Source organism: Aythya marila (assembly GCF_965140915.1).
Source record: "Aythya marila genome assembly, chromosome: 11".
NCBI classification, from domain to species: domain Eukaryota; kingdom Metazoa; phylum Chordata; class Aves; order Anseriformes; family Anatidae; genus Aythya; species Aythya marila.
Genome location: NC_139052.1, coordinates 15,339,983 through 15,357,101, shown reverse-complemented (window position 1 = coordinate 15,357,101; position 17,119 = coordinate 15,339,983). Strand labels below are relative to the sequence as shown.

The window sequence follows — 17,119 nt, the reverse complement described above, 5'->3', positions numbered from 1 at the left end:
TAAGAGCTACACCCGGGAGTATTTTATCAACACTGGAGAGCAGCACAGCTTCATCATCACTCTCTTCTTTATCTGAAATGTTCACTTCCATAGGTCTTCTATGAATCAACCAAACCCATTTGAAGCTACATTTTTCACCTAAGGGGATGGCCTGCCCCAACCTTTGCCAGCTGCATCAGCCTGTGCCTCATCTTCCCCCCAGGCACCTTTTCAAGGGATTTCCAGAGCACTCCTACCCCTGGTGGGATCTGGCAGCAGGAAGGCAAGGGCAGGGTGCTGGCACAACGGCCACCTCTGGCACCGCAAGGTTTCTGACTGGCGGATGCCACTTCCAAAACATCTTCACGCCAGGGGAACAGCTTCACGCCTGCTTCACCACCTTCACAACCTCAAAGCCAAATCCCGAGCATCCAGGCAATGAAAACTGGCATCACAGAAAAGAAACAGACTTGGAAGAAAAATGTGCAGGCCACAAGCAACATTAAAAAGCAACAGGACAAGCCCAAAGTGCATTCCTTGTGCTGGGGGCTCCTGGAAGCGGGGTACAGAGCATCAGGGAGTACAACTGCCCTAAACCCACTTCTTGCTCCCCGTTGGTCTCCCTGCAAAAGACAGCCTTTGCTCTTTGTTTAACCACCCAGCTCTTGGAGACAAATTAAAAATAGTTTGCCGAGGTGGGGCAGGATGGTGCTAACAGACGAGAAGCCAGACCCGTTAACCCCTCTGACACCGAGGAGGAAGGGCCCAGGAGCTGCAATGCGCTGCAGGAATGCAGCAAGGAGTTTCAGGTGTCAGAGCGAGAGCAAGGCGCTGGCGTCAGAATTCCCCGAGACCATTCTCACCCTCCCACTAACTCGCTTTATAACCCGGGAGACATTGCTGAAGGAAGAGTATTTGTTTAACCTATGCTCAGTTTGGGTTTTACTACTGCTTATAAATCAAGTCCCTCCGGGATGCTAAGCACCTAACGAGATGCTGTATCCAGTTACAGGCCAGGCTGCACTTCCATTTGGTGCGTAACTCTCACCAACGCAGGAAGGGGCTGGAGAGACAAGGAGGTATTTCTCCAGCTCAGGTGACAGTGGGGAAACAAAAAGCAAATCTTTCCATACGAGCAGCGATCCTGGTCAGATCAACACCCAGCAAGCACAAACATGCGCTGTTCAACTGCCTCTGCTGATCAAGTAGGTGTATGTCTCCCTACAAACCTCTTACCCCGTTACCTGTGGGAACTTCTTCACACATTACTGAGGACCACAGCAAATGGCTCAGTCTCCTGCAGTGCTGCCCCTCGGACAGTCCACGAAGCAGCATGCTCGTCCACGACAAAATGAGTCCCACAGCAGCAAGATTTACAGAAGAGAAACAAAGGCACACATTGCACAAAACAGCACAGTAAAACATCTTTGCCCGGCAGGGATGTACCTTGCATATGAAACGCCCCCCCCAAACTTCACCACATTACATCCTGTTACAAATGAGAAAATACATCTAGAGGACAAAACCATCAACGGCCCCAAATAAGAGACGACCCACAGCTGAGGACCAGAGCATCAAACGATGCTCGTGCCTCCTCCGCAGCACAGCCAGGGATGTTTGCAGCTCGCTCCCCACAAGCCACCGCCCCTACGAGGCCCCCCCAGCGCGCAGCTTGTAAGGGGATGGAGGGGAAGCTCTCTCTAACAAGCATTATCCTTTTGATGATTGAATTAAGACATCCATATGTTGTTAGCTGATGGCTAACAAGATACAGGTGGTCTTTCATCACTGGGGTAATTGGTCTCTGCAGCAATGACTAACGCAGGAAAGTTGTCCCAGTTGTCTTTTTTTTTTTTTTCCCCTCTTAATATTGTTTCTTTTCAACTCTAATAAGCAACATCGCTGTCTCGTACAAGCGGCTGCAGCAGGAATGTTTTATCTAACATTGAAGACAGCAGTGTAAAGCAAACTGGAGGGAAAATGCAAGCAGAGGCAGACAGGAAGGCAAGAACTGCACACTGCAGCTTGCTTCCTACCTGTTTAGCTCTTGGATTTCCCCTGCTGCTTCGATCTGTTGCCTTTGGTTGGAGTCTGCACCTTGTAAGAGTCTTGCCTAGGTGCAGAGAAGTGCCCTGAGGTATTAGTGACCTGCTGTTAACGCCCATCCCGGGTACTACCGAAATCCTCAGGGATTAATTAATAAAGGGCCACATTTGGACAGCCTCCCTGAGACAAAATCGCTATCACTGAAATCAAAAGGGGACTTAGTGAGGGCAGGCTTCCTCTAAGGAGAAGCCAAACGCCTCATTAGCAGCACAGTTAACGAAATGGCCGCACCTTGGCAAAAAGAAATCAGCAGATAATTTCCAAGTGCTTTCAAAACAGCAAAATTCAAAGGACAAGTTTAGGGACCAAACCCCGATGTCTAAGGCAAAGCCAGAGATTTTCCTCCATGGAAAAAAAAAAGATCAAAAAAGCCTCAAGTGTGCTCCCAGGGTGAACCAAACCGTGTACGTGACAGAAGAACACCATTTTCCACCTGTGCTGTGCCATTCCCTGCTGGAGCTCCTGGGGTGCCTGAATGGCCGATTTCACCTTTCCCAGAATCTGCCTAGGTCCTTTCCTCAGCGTTTTGTGACAGCAGAGCCGGGTGGGAAGATGCGGCTGATCTGACAGCTGTGAAGTGACAAGTTAGTCAGTGGGGAAACACCTTGGCACGAGCATAGAGGCGGCCGTCCTGCCAGCACAGCAAACAGGGCTCCAAACCCCGGAGTCAGATCGCTGGTAGGTTAAATCCCAGCGCCAGGCCCCTGGTGACAAACCTGCCAGGTGGGAGGGTTTAGTTCGTCACCAACCCGTGCAGACATGGCCCTGCCTGACCTCCCCGAGCCTGCATGCTACCCCAGGGATGGTTTCCTCTTCAACGAGCTCTTCTGACTGGCTTATAACACCACCACAAAGCATTTCGAACATTACTTATTTATTTAATATGGTGCCTACCACTGGATTTCATCATTTTTCTTCCAGGTCAGTCCATTCGGGGTAACTGGATGATTGTAGTTGATGGGACCGCACCGGTGGCTCTACAGCAGCTCTGCCCCAGAAACATGTACTATTGGGCTACTCACACCTTTGATTCATGTCACAGCTGTTCCTCTGCTGTTAACACCATTAATTTCTAATTAGACAGGTTCACACACTGAGCCTGACATGCTGCTCAGGCACCTTTCAGATGTCTCGTGTCAGGTAACGCACACAGCCTTGGGCAGGCTCGTCCCAGGGCTGGCCTTCCCTCCCTGCTGTCCCTCCCAGCCCCAGGGAAAAGCTCCTGCCAGCCCTGCTCCCGCAGCAGCTCTGCTGCATTTAGCTGCTGTGCTGGGGAGAGATCACTGCCTGACACGTGTGTTTGTCGTGGCACTGCCAGCCTTGGCAAAACCAAACACTGAGGTAACTCAGATAAGCGCTATCTGGCATGCAAAGGGTGTGAACACCAGCAGGCCAGGCACCCAGCTCCAGCCAGCATGCTGCAACCTCCCCCCTTCAAAGGGGGAAAACAAATAATAAAAAAAAAATGGTTCAGCCAACAAAAATGACACGCTGGCTCTTGGAGCAAGTGAAAAAAGTCTATGGAAAGTGACAAGAAACACAGGTCATGGACATGCTCATGAGCTCAAGCAAACTGAGCTTCTGTGAAAGTTTTGAGTGTACTTAAACACTTCTGTGAAGCACCTTATCCTGCAGATAACCACACAACAGCTAGCCATAGGCATGCAGCCATGCAGGCAAGCTTTCCCCCAGGCTCACAAGGCAGCAGACATCACCCAGTGCAACCGAGAGCAGCAGTAAGAGTGCTGAGCAAGCTGCCCCGAGCCCCTGCCTGCCCCCCTGTGCAGCAGGGCACGTTTTGTTAAGCCCTGCTGACACCAGGCAGTACATGTGCGTGTCAGGATACAAAGGAGAGCAGGATCTGCTTGCGACTTTAAGGCAGTGATTATCTTTTAACACCATTCCCCCTGCCATTCAGTTCACTGACCTTCTTTTATTGCAAGGTTACAGCGGTACAGCAAAATTCATGGAAGCTGTCTTTTGCTCACTTGGGTGAGGATGAGTAGGATAATCATTTCTGACAAACCCTAGAATATCCTCCATACCAAATTGTTTTGGTGAGAGAATAGGACAACACAAGCCTCGGTATCATGCAACAAATAATCACCACTGCTCTGAGGCCAGAGCCCTGATTCATGCTGGCAAAGGGGCAAACCCTGCACCTTGTCCTGGCTGGCTCCTGCAGCCTCTGATGGCACACGCAGGATGACATGTTGGCTCTGGCTGCTGTTTGTGCCATTAAGGAGGTACAATACGGCCTTCAGTTCTTGACATGGTCAGCTCAGCACCTTCCAATCTATTTAATTAATGTTATGAACTTCGAGCTAATACGTACCGTCCTCTGCGTGTCTGCCATTGAAATGACAAACAGCTCTCTCCCAGGGCACTGCTTCAAAGAGGCTGCCACAGAAATGATGTACCTCATGAGGCTCTCAGATGATAACTGTTTTAAATACATGACAGAGAAACCAACATGTTCAAAAATTAAATTATTTTAAAAAGACATCAAAATCAGCAAATCCCTAAAGTCAAAAATCAGCTGTGAAGCAGACAGAGCGCAGAGTAACAGGGAAACAGCTCCCACCCTCAATATGGTCTCACAAATTCATTTGTGTTGGACCCAAGCCTTATTTACTCAACTCTTAACAAAAAAAAAAAAAAAACCAACAAAAAACAAACAAACAAAAAGGCTATTAGCAGAAGGTTAAGGTAACTGGAGCACTTGCTGTAAAATAATGGAGCCCACAGCAGTTATGACTTTGTGCATATAGACATTTAATTGAATAAATACCGCCTTTCCCAACAGCCCTCCTGCCTGTAGTGGGGAAGGTTATTCCTGTTAATTGATTATTGCTACTGCTCTAAGACACCCTACACACTTGTTTAGGTTTCCATTTAATTTTCCAGGATATTATCACTGGCAGTGTAAAAGGGGCCATGTGTAACCATGCCAGCCCTGCTGACACACAGCAAATGAGGACAGAGATCTCTCCCCAAAGGGGGATAATTTATTATAAAAGGCTGCAGGTTATCAATGGATCAGTGGGCTAGGCCAGCACCGTTAATAGTGGTATATCCACATGAAGCTGTGCAATTTAAACTGATTGGAGTTAGTCCACAGGGAAGACAAGAAGGGAATTTGATGCGAAGACACCTCCCAGTAATGAACAGGCAGCACAGCACTCACGTTGGCAACAACTCTCCTTTCAGTGCTGTGCTAATACCTTGTCTTTCTCAGCCCTTTGGAGACGGTGGCAGAAAGGAATGGCTCCCCAAATCATCTGTAGGAGGATGCACTTACCGAACAAAACGATCACAAAATTCTGTCAAATCTCTAGGCTAAAAATACTTCGTACCTATAGAACCGCACACCCCAGCGGGGAGAAGAACAATTCTCTGGAACAAGAGCTCACCCTGCAAGCAAACGTGCCCACGTGGAGGTGGACAGCCTCACCAAACTTGCAGGTACTTGACGGGCGTGCAGAAGATACACAACAAATAGGAAATGTCAGCTGAAATCCCCTATGGAAGGTGTGGGAGAAATGAGCTCTTGAAAGGAAGAGGGCTCAGGAAAGCACAAGGCTGGCTGAGCTTTAAGCAGGTGAGCTTAGGAAAGCAGCACCCAGGGGTAAGGCAGAGAGGGAATCTGGGCATGAGAAAATATTCTAAAGAACTGGGAAGGGACAAAACAATGCCCATCTCGACACATTTCTGCGGGGAACGAGGGTCCTCACCAGCTTTAAATAGCGCTTCTCACACCGCAGAAACCAAGCTACGTGCAGAACAGAACATGCTTCCAGCATGAAAGCCCGATCAGCCGCACAATCTGCTTTCAGCTCCAAAATATCCGTGTTTCCCAGCATTACATGCTGTGTCCCCCAGGAAACAGAACTCTTAGGCTTCTGAATAAATGGGAGACATTTATTCATTATTTTTCTATCGTGAAAGGTGCCACCACTGACTGCTCATTCTACACTCCTCCAAATGTGCTAAGTTGCACACAAGGACATTAGACAACAGAGGGGTTGCCCTGTAGATGGTTAAGATTTTCTGCTCTCTGGTTTTTATGGCTTTTTCTTTAATGTCATGAACTGCATTTTTATATTTGCTTTTAAAATCGGAAGCCCCCTTTTGTGCTCTTTTTCCCTGTAGGCATTTAGTGATGAACCCTACCATACGTAACACCAGATACGCAGAAGATGAATGGTTTCAAGGTTCACAGCAACTGCTTAGCTTGCCAACAGGCGCTTCCTAATAGAAATCTGAGTACTATTTCTTTGTATTGCCACACGCAAAATGTTGACTCAAACTCTGATGATTTCAGCATCTTACGCTGATAACTTGCTATTAACTCACTGCTATAGATACGCTCAGATTTAATTCTTGTCAGTAGCGAAAACGCTCCTGCTCCTCCAAAACACAATGGTTGCTGTCATTTTGACTGACGTAAGCTACCATAAGTGATTTTTCAAATGGACAAATTTATCCCTGGAGACAGCAAGATTCCAACTAGGGCACATTTGTCTTCCTCTGCGGCAAATCTCGAGTTGATGCTTACAGCAAGCATGGAAGGCACCAGAAGCGAGCGCGAGCACTGCTCTGCAGTTGTGGTGGCAAAACCAAAAGCGCTTCCACACGTCCGATGTAAAATAACCCCTGCCAAGGTCAGGGTCAGCAGTGACAGCGCCGGGCACTGCCCCTTTCCTGGGGCTGGCAAGTCCCATCTTGGCAGAACTGGGCACCGAACACCATCCTGTTGAGTTTGCCTCTTACATTGGGGTCAGCAGTGGGAGCAGCCCTAAGATAAACCCAAATACACATAGTACAGACCGAACAGAAGCTGGGAAGATGAGGCAGAAGAAAGCAGCTAAACGGACACATGCAGCAGTGCTGAGTTCTCTATTTTTCTGTTCTTCCACCCTTCCACAAAGCAGACCAAGAGGTGTATTCCCCTGAGCACACTGAGGTCAGGCACACACCCTTGTACTGCCCATAGAGGAGAACCCATCGCTCCTTATCACTCACTCTGGCTCAGGCTTGCCCCTTCTGGGACTTCCCTCGTGTCAGTCTTCCTCTTACAGCCATTTCTGTGAGCCACCAGGACTCCAGTCCTCTGTCCTGAACACGTGGGGTATGTGGACATGAAGTTAAACACCGAGACAGCCTGGGAGAACCTGATGAAAGTCCCTGGCACGTTAAAGACCAACCCAGCATTCTTCTGAACGAGCCAAGCTCCACACAGCCTGGCACTGCTCCCCTCCAACATCAATATCAATTTCCTCCATCAACAGGAGACAGAATAACAGCGACTTCCTCCCTATAATGCAGCCTTTAATTGTCCCAGATCAATTACCGGCTCCCTGCGCTATTCATTGTGCTTTGCAGGTAACTGTGGTCTAGACGAGGTGCAACAGCTTCAGCAGCAAATGGTAACTGCTGCAGGAAGCCCAGAAGGAGCATAAGGAGGCTGCCAACAACATTCACCTGCCACGGCCCTGCCCTGGCTCTACCTGAACACACAAACCACTGCTGACACCAACGGGGGCAACTCCAGTGACCAGAAACCGCTTGCAAGCTCTTGCTCATCTGGGAGGCAGCAAATCCATACAACCGCTGTCGTTTTCCCCCTGGATCAGCTCCGTGATGCCTCTGATCCCCCTCCCGTGACACAGTCTTCATCGATTTCCACAGAACTTCGCAAGAGCTCGCAGAAGAGGCACAGAGGAGGGAAATGTCAAGTGAGTCATTAGCGGGTAGAAAAAGGAACTGTGTAGTAAGGAGTCCTCAAAATGCTTTTCCCCCTTTAAAGCAAACAATGCCACAAATCGAGGGGATTTGAACAGCAGCGTAACTGCAGCAATGAGTCCTGCAGCCTGAGGGAGCGAGGAACTCCTCCCTCGGAGGGGATGCTAATACCAAATGCCAATAAATGCAGGTGTCACTGTCCTGTTTGATTTGAAATCTTTGGAGTCGAGACCTTAAATACGACAGCAGACAGGGAGAGAAAAGCACCATAACAGAAGAGTTCTCCGACTTGAAACAGCTAAGAAAACTCCTACATTTTCTCATTTTTTCGATGTTATTGCCAACTTCGTGACCTTTGCTCTTGGTTGAGCATCCTCTTGGTTGCTGAAATGGAAGGGAATGTATTTCCCATCATTAGCAGGAGCAGACGTGGTCCTGCTACCTTCCAAACTCTGTTACAGCACAAATGTGTTTTCTTCTGGACATCCCTTGGCGTGTGCTCGTGTGCATGCATCTTTGTGATTTGATTTGCCCTCAGTTACCACAGCACAGCCCTTTTCCTAGGGCTGGTTACTACAGCAACAGAATCTGTTTGAGTTTGTTAGCAGGCATCAGAAAACCTCCCGTAACTGCTGTTAGCTCCAGAAACATGAAGCTACATGTCAGCAGCCCGTGCCACAGAGATACCTTCCCGTAGGAGTTCACCCTACCTCTGTAATTACGAAACTCCATCAGTCCCCACCTCCTTGGAAGGACAGCACAAGCCTGAACAGCCTCTGCCTTCAGAGGGTGCACAGCAGAGGGGCACTGCCCATCTCCTGTGTGCGTGTCATCACAGGGAAACCACAGTGTGCAGGATTTCACAGATTCAGGGTCATAGATGTGTTCTATTTCACTCATGCTATAGGCTTTCATTACTACTGAAAGTAAAGTCCCACTTTAAATCCCGTGTAGTAACACATCTGCATTCTTCTGCATACACACATTTATATTAATACATACACACACAAAAGTTGTGGTTTCCTTTTTTTTTTTTTTTTTTTTAAATTATTTGTTTGTTTTTGTTACACAGAGCAGTCTCCCTGTATTGTCACTTCCCCGCACGGAGGTTGGAGATTACCTGAAGTTGCTCCACTGAACTCTTGCACAACTTGGAGGGAAGGAAAAAAAACTCAGCGCATGGGTTTAGTTCCGTCTAACTCACTGCCTTGGGACAAAAGAGGAATTTTATTGCAGGTGAACAATTACTGGCACTAAGCTGCCAGGTAAGAGACTATTTCTTCCCCCCAGCTACAACAGAGCCCAAACGCAGCCCATCCATACCTGACAGCAGCAATATACTGGAGACAGCACGGCCTGGTCGATCTGATCATTTCTTCCCAGCCATGGTGGAGAGCTTGGCCAGACTATTACCACTGTTATTAATTAGTTTCTGTCCTGAGGGAGCAGCCTATGCCAGATTTGCTCCTAATTTAAACTGAGGGAACTTACCCAAAAACGTTTCATCCGGTCACACACAGAGTAGCCCCTACTGAGCGAGTGTGCTATTATGAGAAAGAAAACTGCTACAAACATAGCCCAGTGACAGTACACGCCGCAGTTATTTCCGCTGTGAAACAGGAGAACCAAGCGGGTAAGCTGCTCAGCCAGCTTTCTGCTAAGGCCACTGAAAATTGCATTGATGACATCAACAAAAATAATCAGTTAAACACAAATCCAAGCCCATAATTCTCAAAGGGTGCCTTAAACTACGGAACTGGACTACCTCTCAAGCACTCACAAACCCGAGGAGACACGTATTTCCACCTGCACCCTCTCCATTTATATTCATCCACAGAATACATTTTTTCCTGTTCATTTCTTCCTGCTAGCTTTTATTTTCACTAACCAAATTGATTGCAGTTTGATGTAAGAATTAATCATCCCCTACCCAAAAACCTACTTGTGATGGATAGCTCGGGATAGGACTAATATTAAACTTCATTCAATCAGCTGATCGGTTGAGTGTGCACACAACGTGCACTCGTCTGCGACCCACCATTTATATAGAGAAGTCCAGATCAAGATTTGATGATTATGATACATTCTAGCTGCAGAAAGGAACGCTACATGGTTAGAAGCGAGTATATGAAGGAAAAAATCACAAAACTGCACGTAGCAAGAAGAAATTATTTTTTCTGGCTGTATTTTCCCAGCTACGGTTGAGCTGCCAACTTTAAAGAAGGTATTTTAGCATGCAAGATGAATGTATCTAAGGAACTAAAAGAATCACTCTTCCTAATCTTCCTCTTACGCACCCTCCTTAATCCTGTTCTCAGACATGAAGCATTGCTTTCAAAATGCCCACGGAACAGCCTGAAAGAAGTTGCTGCTCCTCCATATCGTTATTTATAATAGATAATCTTAGAACCGCTCTTAATTCCAACTCATCATTTATGGCATTGGCAAAGTTGCCCCAGTGAATTTAGTCCCATTATTCACCTTTGGGTTGTACAGTACCTTGTGTTTTATATATCACCCCGCTCTATCCAGAGGATCCCTCACAAGCACTTACAGAACCAAGTGAAGGTTAATAACAACCAATACCAGAAGTGCCAGGATTTTATGGCCGGTTAAAGGAAAACACAGACACACTTTGAATATGTAGAAGAACATCTAAGCCAGACAGAAATACACCCAGGAATGCGGAAACCATGCTATAGAGTCAGTCGGAAACCATGCTATAGAGTCAGTCATTCCAACAGGCCTCTGCGCTATCCCAAGACATTTAAGATCCTTCAGAAAGTCAGTGGGACTGCCCAGCTTTGGCCATCCCACAGCTGTGTTCAGTTATAAGTGTCTTAGAAAAAAGAATAGCTACCAGTGGGATCACCCACTTAGTTGATGTTTAAAAGCAAAGTGAGGGGTGAAGGCACAAGTGCACGCAGTTTTTGTCACTAAAAACTCTACTAACAACTGCAGAAGGAATCCAGTAACAGCAGCACATACTTCAGCTGTATTGTGATTTAATGCACTGGAGCCATTTACCTGGTGGCAAGTCCTGAAGAAAGAAGAATGAGCCAAGACTGAGTTTTTTTTTTTCCCCAGAGAACAGCTTCACCCACAGCATCCTCTTTAAAACTGTCACAGAGGGCACCGCTGCTGAAACCCATGAGAACTTTACTGAGATACTAGAGATGTTTGACCAGGTAACCGAACCCCAATTTCATATCTTAGCCATCTGGAATAATTTTGCAACATGATCACCAGAATCATGAGCTCGACTCTAGGCTCACCAGATCTCAAAATAGACATCACCAGCTTCCGCATCCCGTTTCGTGACAGGGATCGCATTATCTGGGGTCCTGCCACAGCACGCTGGGTCACAGCACCTCCTCCATACCAGGCACTTGCTTGCTGAAACGTGATGGTGGTAGTGCCACGACACGCATCCCTTCTGTCTCCTTATACAGCAAGGACTGCTCAGATGCAGTCAGGTGCTTCGGAAGGGAAAAGGAACTGGGGTGCCTTGGGACAAAAAAGTTATCACCACATATGCTACTTGGAAAATCTTCAGCTAAAACTCAACCGTAAACAAACAAAATCAGAATTTAAAGCAAGACGGGTACACACAATAAAAGGAGCAAGCATCTTTCTAATTACACACTAATAATTACCACAGCTGTCAACCTCTACCACTTCTCCAATAAAGGAAAGTATCAGTGTGCTTCCCTGCTGCTTACCAACCACTTCGGTACAGCCCAGTGCTTCGTTACCTTCCCGGGCATAGATGCACACAGATAAGAAATGTCAAGGCATACCTTGCACCGCCAACAAAGATGACAAAAGGGACACGCCTGGCCTCAAGGAAAACTTTCAGCGAGCCTCACCTATGTACAGAGAGGAATCTTTCCGCCTCACGTGGTCGTCGATGTAGGAAACTCCCAGGGGCTGGACGGGGGTAGCACCAATGCCCAGGAGGACCTGTGCTCCGATGAGCAGCAAGTACATCATGTTGGTAGCAGTCCGATTCCTGCAGATAAGGTCCGGGTCTGGTCCCTCATCGCTGGTGGACCCGTTGGCAGCGCACACATCCCTCCCTTCGGCTCCCCAGCGTATTTCCCCAGATTCGTATTCATACTGGTGGGTCAGAAATTCGGGCAGTGCGGAAAGCAGGGCGCCCAAGGCCATGACTATCCCTCCACATCCTATCAAGCGTGGTCTGTGTCCTCGGGCTCCGAAGTAGCTCACAAAGAGGATGAGGGCCAGGTTGCCGATCTCGAAGCTGCTGGCAATGACGCCCACGTCAGCACTCTGCAGGTTGAATCGCCGCTCCAAGGTGGTTAAAACACTCACCTACAAGAGAGAAATGCAGATAGAGTTACTGAGAGGGAACACAGACTGCTTTCTGTCCTCCTCGTATGCCCTGCTAACGTACAAGTTTCCTCGCGTCTCCCTTACAGCCAAAAACCTACAAATCAAGGACACACAAATCACAGCACAGTAGCAGCTGACATCCAAGTTCAAACAGAGCCCTGCTGGAAGGTCCTAACAGCAAGGGACACTTCGTGACCTACCACTTGTCTGCACACGTGTTCATTTCCAACTCCTCATACATCAATATCCACATTTTGGTTGCTTGCAGAGCCCTGAGACTCCATGATCTGTCAGCCTCTCTTAAGGCTCCTTTCCATCTGACCGTGCAGCCTTCACATCCCAAAAACACCGCCCCACAGGACCAATGTAAAACCACCCCAAGCAACACATCACACCAGGCACCCGATCTTTCTCTTGGAAAGAACCGCGGTTATTGAGCAGCAGAAAACCTTGCAGGGACTTGGCTCACAGGCTAGCATGAGGCCACGAAGTCAGTCAGAGACAGTGACGCACAAATAGGCAATTTGGCTGGCAGAGAAGGCTTTTATTAAAGCATTTAAATAAAACGCCGAGCAAATGGCTTAAACTGTTTGTGAATTGGTTAATGACTTGGATCTTCAATTGCAGAACAGTTCTGAGAAGACTCACAAATTAAGATTTACATAGAAGATCTCAATCTACAACAAAGAAGGGAAAATTTAACAAATAGCTGTTATTTAACATGAAAGAGGTACAAGAGCAGTCTTCAAATACCTCACATTGCCGCAGAAAGGAGTGATTTGTTCTTTGCCTTCAAAATGGGCAGCACAAGCAGTGACAGGCTTAACCTGCAGCAGAGATGATTCAGGTTAAATGCAAGGTTGGGGGGAAAGCAGCCTTCTCCTGGCGAGGGTTGTCAAACAGGGAAGCAGGCTGCCTGGAGAGGCTGCAGAGCTCTTTCAGAAGAACACAGGGCAGCAGCTGTCAGGAACAGCACAGGTACGGCTGATCTCGCCAAAGGGCAGGAAAACGGACCGGCTGATCTCTTGAGATGTCATCCAGCTCTGATCGTTCGGTGCAACGCAACACAGCGTGGGTTTTACGCGACAGCCAAGGCACGCATCAAAGCGGGGAGACGAAACGTTGGGTGCCTGGCTCGCTGTCATCCCTGCTCAAGGGAGAAAGCTCAGCACATTCTCCTGTCTACAGCAGTGTCCGTTTTACGCAGGAAAATCACACACAAAAAATGGAAAGTGTCACAGAAATGCCAAAAATGTTTACCTTGGATAAAAGACTACCTCGCTTTTCAGGCTGCGAGAGATGAAGATGTTTAAGGTTGTCCTTAAACAGGCAGGTTTCTCCGCCTGTTAAAAACATATTATAAAGAAAGAAAAAAAAAAACAAACCCAAAAACACATTATAAAGACCTCACAGCAGAAGGTAGCCCCTGGATAGAACAAAAATAGCCTCCCACTGGAGGCACTGAAAATCTTTGCTGATAAACCTCACGAAGCAGGAGCCAGCCTGACCGACTTTAAAGTATTCTGACAGCAGCTCTTGTCCGGGGGCAGCTAGCTTCTGCTGGGGGACACCAGGGCACAGCTTGGACAAAGACAGCTCCAGCAGCCACAAAAGGGAAGAACAGGAACAGCCCACTGCTGCTGCTCTGCACCAGCAAAAGCCCCCAGATCTCAACCTGAGAAGTGTCAGAGTCAGCTCTACAAAACCAGATGGGACTCGTGATTTTTGAAAATCCAGCCTTTGTCCCATACAGGCAGTGGCCATTTTGTGCCAGTGCTGTAATCGTCCTGGACTGAAGAGCCAAGAGATGAACAAGGTCAAAACCAAACAAAGAGAAACCCTACAAATCCAGCCCCTGACTGCAGACAATGCAATAATTCTTCCCCACACCAAACCCAAGTGAAGATGTGTGGGTCCAAGGGAGAGGAGACCGTGGCTCCATCTGACACAGGGGTACAGTAGCTGTTGGGGTGAAACAGCGCCGTGACTCACCAGGAGAAATGCTGACCCTTTCCTGAGGGCACAGCACAGTCTGTCCCTGCTCCAGAGACCTCCAGCCAACAGTGCTTGAGCACACACAAGTTCTGCAAAGCCAGCCCCCTGCTATGGGAACCCCCTTCGTGCACCTGGGCTCTAAGCACAGCCTCCAGCTGCTAAAGCAGAAGGTGATGGGTGAGGCTGCCGACCGCACCGGCACGGAGAGGCAGAAGCAGGCAGGCGCCTTTGGACTTCCCTAGGGAACTGCGTGGTTCCTGTCTGCTGGCCCTGCTGTGCTAGCAGGCTGCAGGAGCTCCTGCTGCTGTTCTGATCCTTACTCACACCAAGAGACATCCTCAGTGTCTGAGATGCAAGGAACATCCGGAATGCAGGCAAGCTCCTTCTCTTCCAGATTCCCCAGCTGAAAATGCCTCGCAACCAGGGCTGTAGTTTGAGGTGCTGTGGTCAGAGCCGGCGGTGCTGCACCCATCGGAGGCGTAACAGCCACAGTGCTCACCCAAGCAGTCCTCCTGCCCTCCCGAAACCCAGCCACCACCTTCAGCATGGCCCCAGGGAAGCACGGCAATAGCTGAAGTCCCAACAACATGTGGTGTGGCAGAAGGGGGAATCTCTCCAAGATGAGCAAATGACGCTGAGCATGCAAAACCACTGACAGTCATGGAAAAATAACCCCCAAATAAAAATAGGGCTTGGAAATAAATGGTCATCATGCAGATTTTTAGCCGGAGAAACCAGGAATATAACTGTGTTACCTCCAGAGTGGCAGGAGCTGAAAGCACAGCCCCAATTTTTGCTTTGACATTGGCTGTGACCTTAAGCACGCGCACTGACTACAACCCCAGCACTAGCACAGCAGAGGTGTTACCCGCATTTACCCAAACCCAACCTCTGCCCACGGTCAAATCATTCTTCTCACTTTCTTCTACACCCCACGTTTAGAGGGCTTCCTGCATACCAGCAGCCCCGTGTGTAACCTGACCAAAGGGCTGCAGCTTGCGTGCGGGACACGGCTGGCTGAAAAGCCAGCACTGTGCTGTGTATTTGCTCACGAGCCTGCTCCCTGGGAGCCATCGCAGCTCCTCGACACTAGCTCCATTTACCCAGAGTCATGTAAACGTTGCAGAAGACACAACAGGTCCCTGTAAAATAAAGACATCATGCGAAAAGGCTGCGAGGATTATAAGGAGTCCCTGTGTGCTGAGACCAGGTTGAGCACTGGGGAGTGCAGCCCATGAGGCGGCTGCTTTCCCTGCAGGGATGCAGGGCACGGAGCGGGGTGGCAGCACGGGGCCTTCAGACGGACAGCCTCCTGCTAAAGCACAGCGGGACGTGCCAGGAGCCCACCTTGTAGCTGTGAACTCGCTATTTCCTGGCTGCTGGAAGTCACACAGCTGTTTTGTCACGGCTGCACTGAACAGGTTGGGAGGACGTTCAGTTAGTTTCTGCTCTATGATGGAAACAGTGACAGGGCTGCTGATACAAACACTCTGTAGAAGTCAGACGGACAAGATGCATAGGCCCAGTGCCTAGGAATGAGTTTTACTGGGTTTATCCCCAAAAGGTAACAGTGTGAAACCATGCACTGACCAGGCAGGTCCAGAGGAGTGAGATGAGAGAGGCAGCACAGACAGTGTTGTGATTATGGCAAACGCCAGCACCCAGGCATGGTGGCAGCAGCACTGGAGCTACAGCCTTGTACGGGTTTGCAGCAGGGCTGAAAACAGCTCTGCTTTGCCTAGATCCCTGTTACTTTTATGTCCACGTGTCTTTCCTATAGATCAGTCCTGAACAGGCCACAGGGCACTGAACCTGCAGAGGTTCAGGGCTGGGGATCCCAAAATGCCAGGGAACCCAGCCTGCTGCCTTTGCGAAGGCACCACCTAACACACAATAACCGTAATTTAAACTTATACGATGCTTGTGCTATCTGCAAACTCATGTACCTCATTTCCTTCCTCCTCTTACAGAGCCCGGGAACTCTGCACAATGTGTCCGTCTCGGTTTCCAAAGGCATTTCAGCATTCACAAGGACCTGGGCTAAAGGGGCCCCCTCAGTCTCCTCCGAAACGCTCTACAGTGACTGAAAGAGGAAAATGATCTCACACGATGCACGCAGTGATAAACTACCTACATTAAAAAAAGGGGAAAAAAGCAACAAAATCAATCACCACCTTAAATTTTTTTTCAGCCAAAGCAACTTATATTGCAGCCCCTGTAACTAAACCCAGCGAAGCTTTTGTCATGCCATTCTGGACTCAGTTCAATAATGCTCGCTCACATTCATCATTCCTGTCTGCCCCAGATCTATAGATCTTGGCATTTCTGACCCAAGGTAGATTTGTTCTCTCTAGAGGCTGTTTATTTTATATTAATGCTCAGCAAAAACGCAATCCGCAAAGCTGCCTCACGCTATTGCCCCGCTTTGTCACCAAGGAATGAATTGAGGGCTGGGGGCACGGCTACGGAGCTGTACACACAGTGCATTGAAAACGAACATCATATTGTTCGCATCTCCAGTGATAAGTCATATTCACCCACAGAGTCTACAGATAAATTCATTGTATTAATAACACGCGGTTATATATAGAAAACACATTGACTTTATGCCTGAAGGGCCTTTTTTAAAGGCTGCTTTTTAATGTAAAATACATTTTCTCAGTTATGTGGTAAGAGATCGGACTTGAAGAGACATGTCGGCAGTGCTACAGGGTGTAAAATAATTGCCTGGCAACTCCGTTCCCAGAGGAAAACAGACGTGAACCGTCTCCCACAGTCTCCATTACAGAGCTGGGAAATGTACGATTCCTCGAAGGGCCAAAGCAACCGGCCCACAAACAGCACTGCTGCTTCCACGTGCCTCCACCCGTGTCTTCAGGTGTCGCTTGTCCTCCCTTCCAGCAGCCACACAGGACAGGGCCAAATCCTGCCTTTATTT

The 17,119-nt window shown here is 48.4% G+C and overlaps 1 protein-coding gene across 1 annotated transcript in view; it reads right to left on the bottom strand.

Annotated features, from left to right (window-relative positions):
- SLCO3A1 (solute carrier organic anion transporter family member 3A1) overlaps positions 1 to 17,119 on the bottom strand; it is a 124,837-nt gene that overhangs the window by 90,116 nt on the left and 17,602 nt on the right. Inside the window, exon 2 of the mRNA XM_082768831.1 lies at positions 11,700 to 12,165. Coding sequence (XP_082624957.1) covers positions 11,700 to 12,165 — 466 coding nt within the window. The remainder of the gene's footprint in view (positions 1 to 11,699; positions 12,166 to 17,119) is intronic.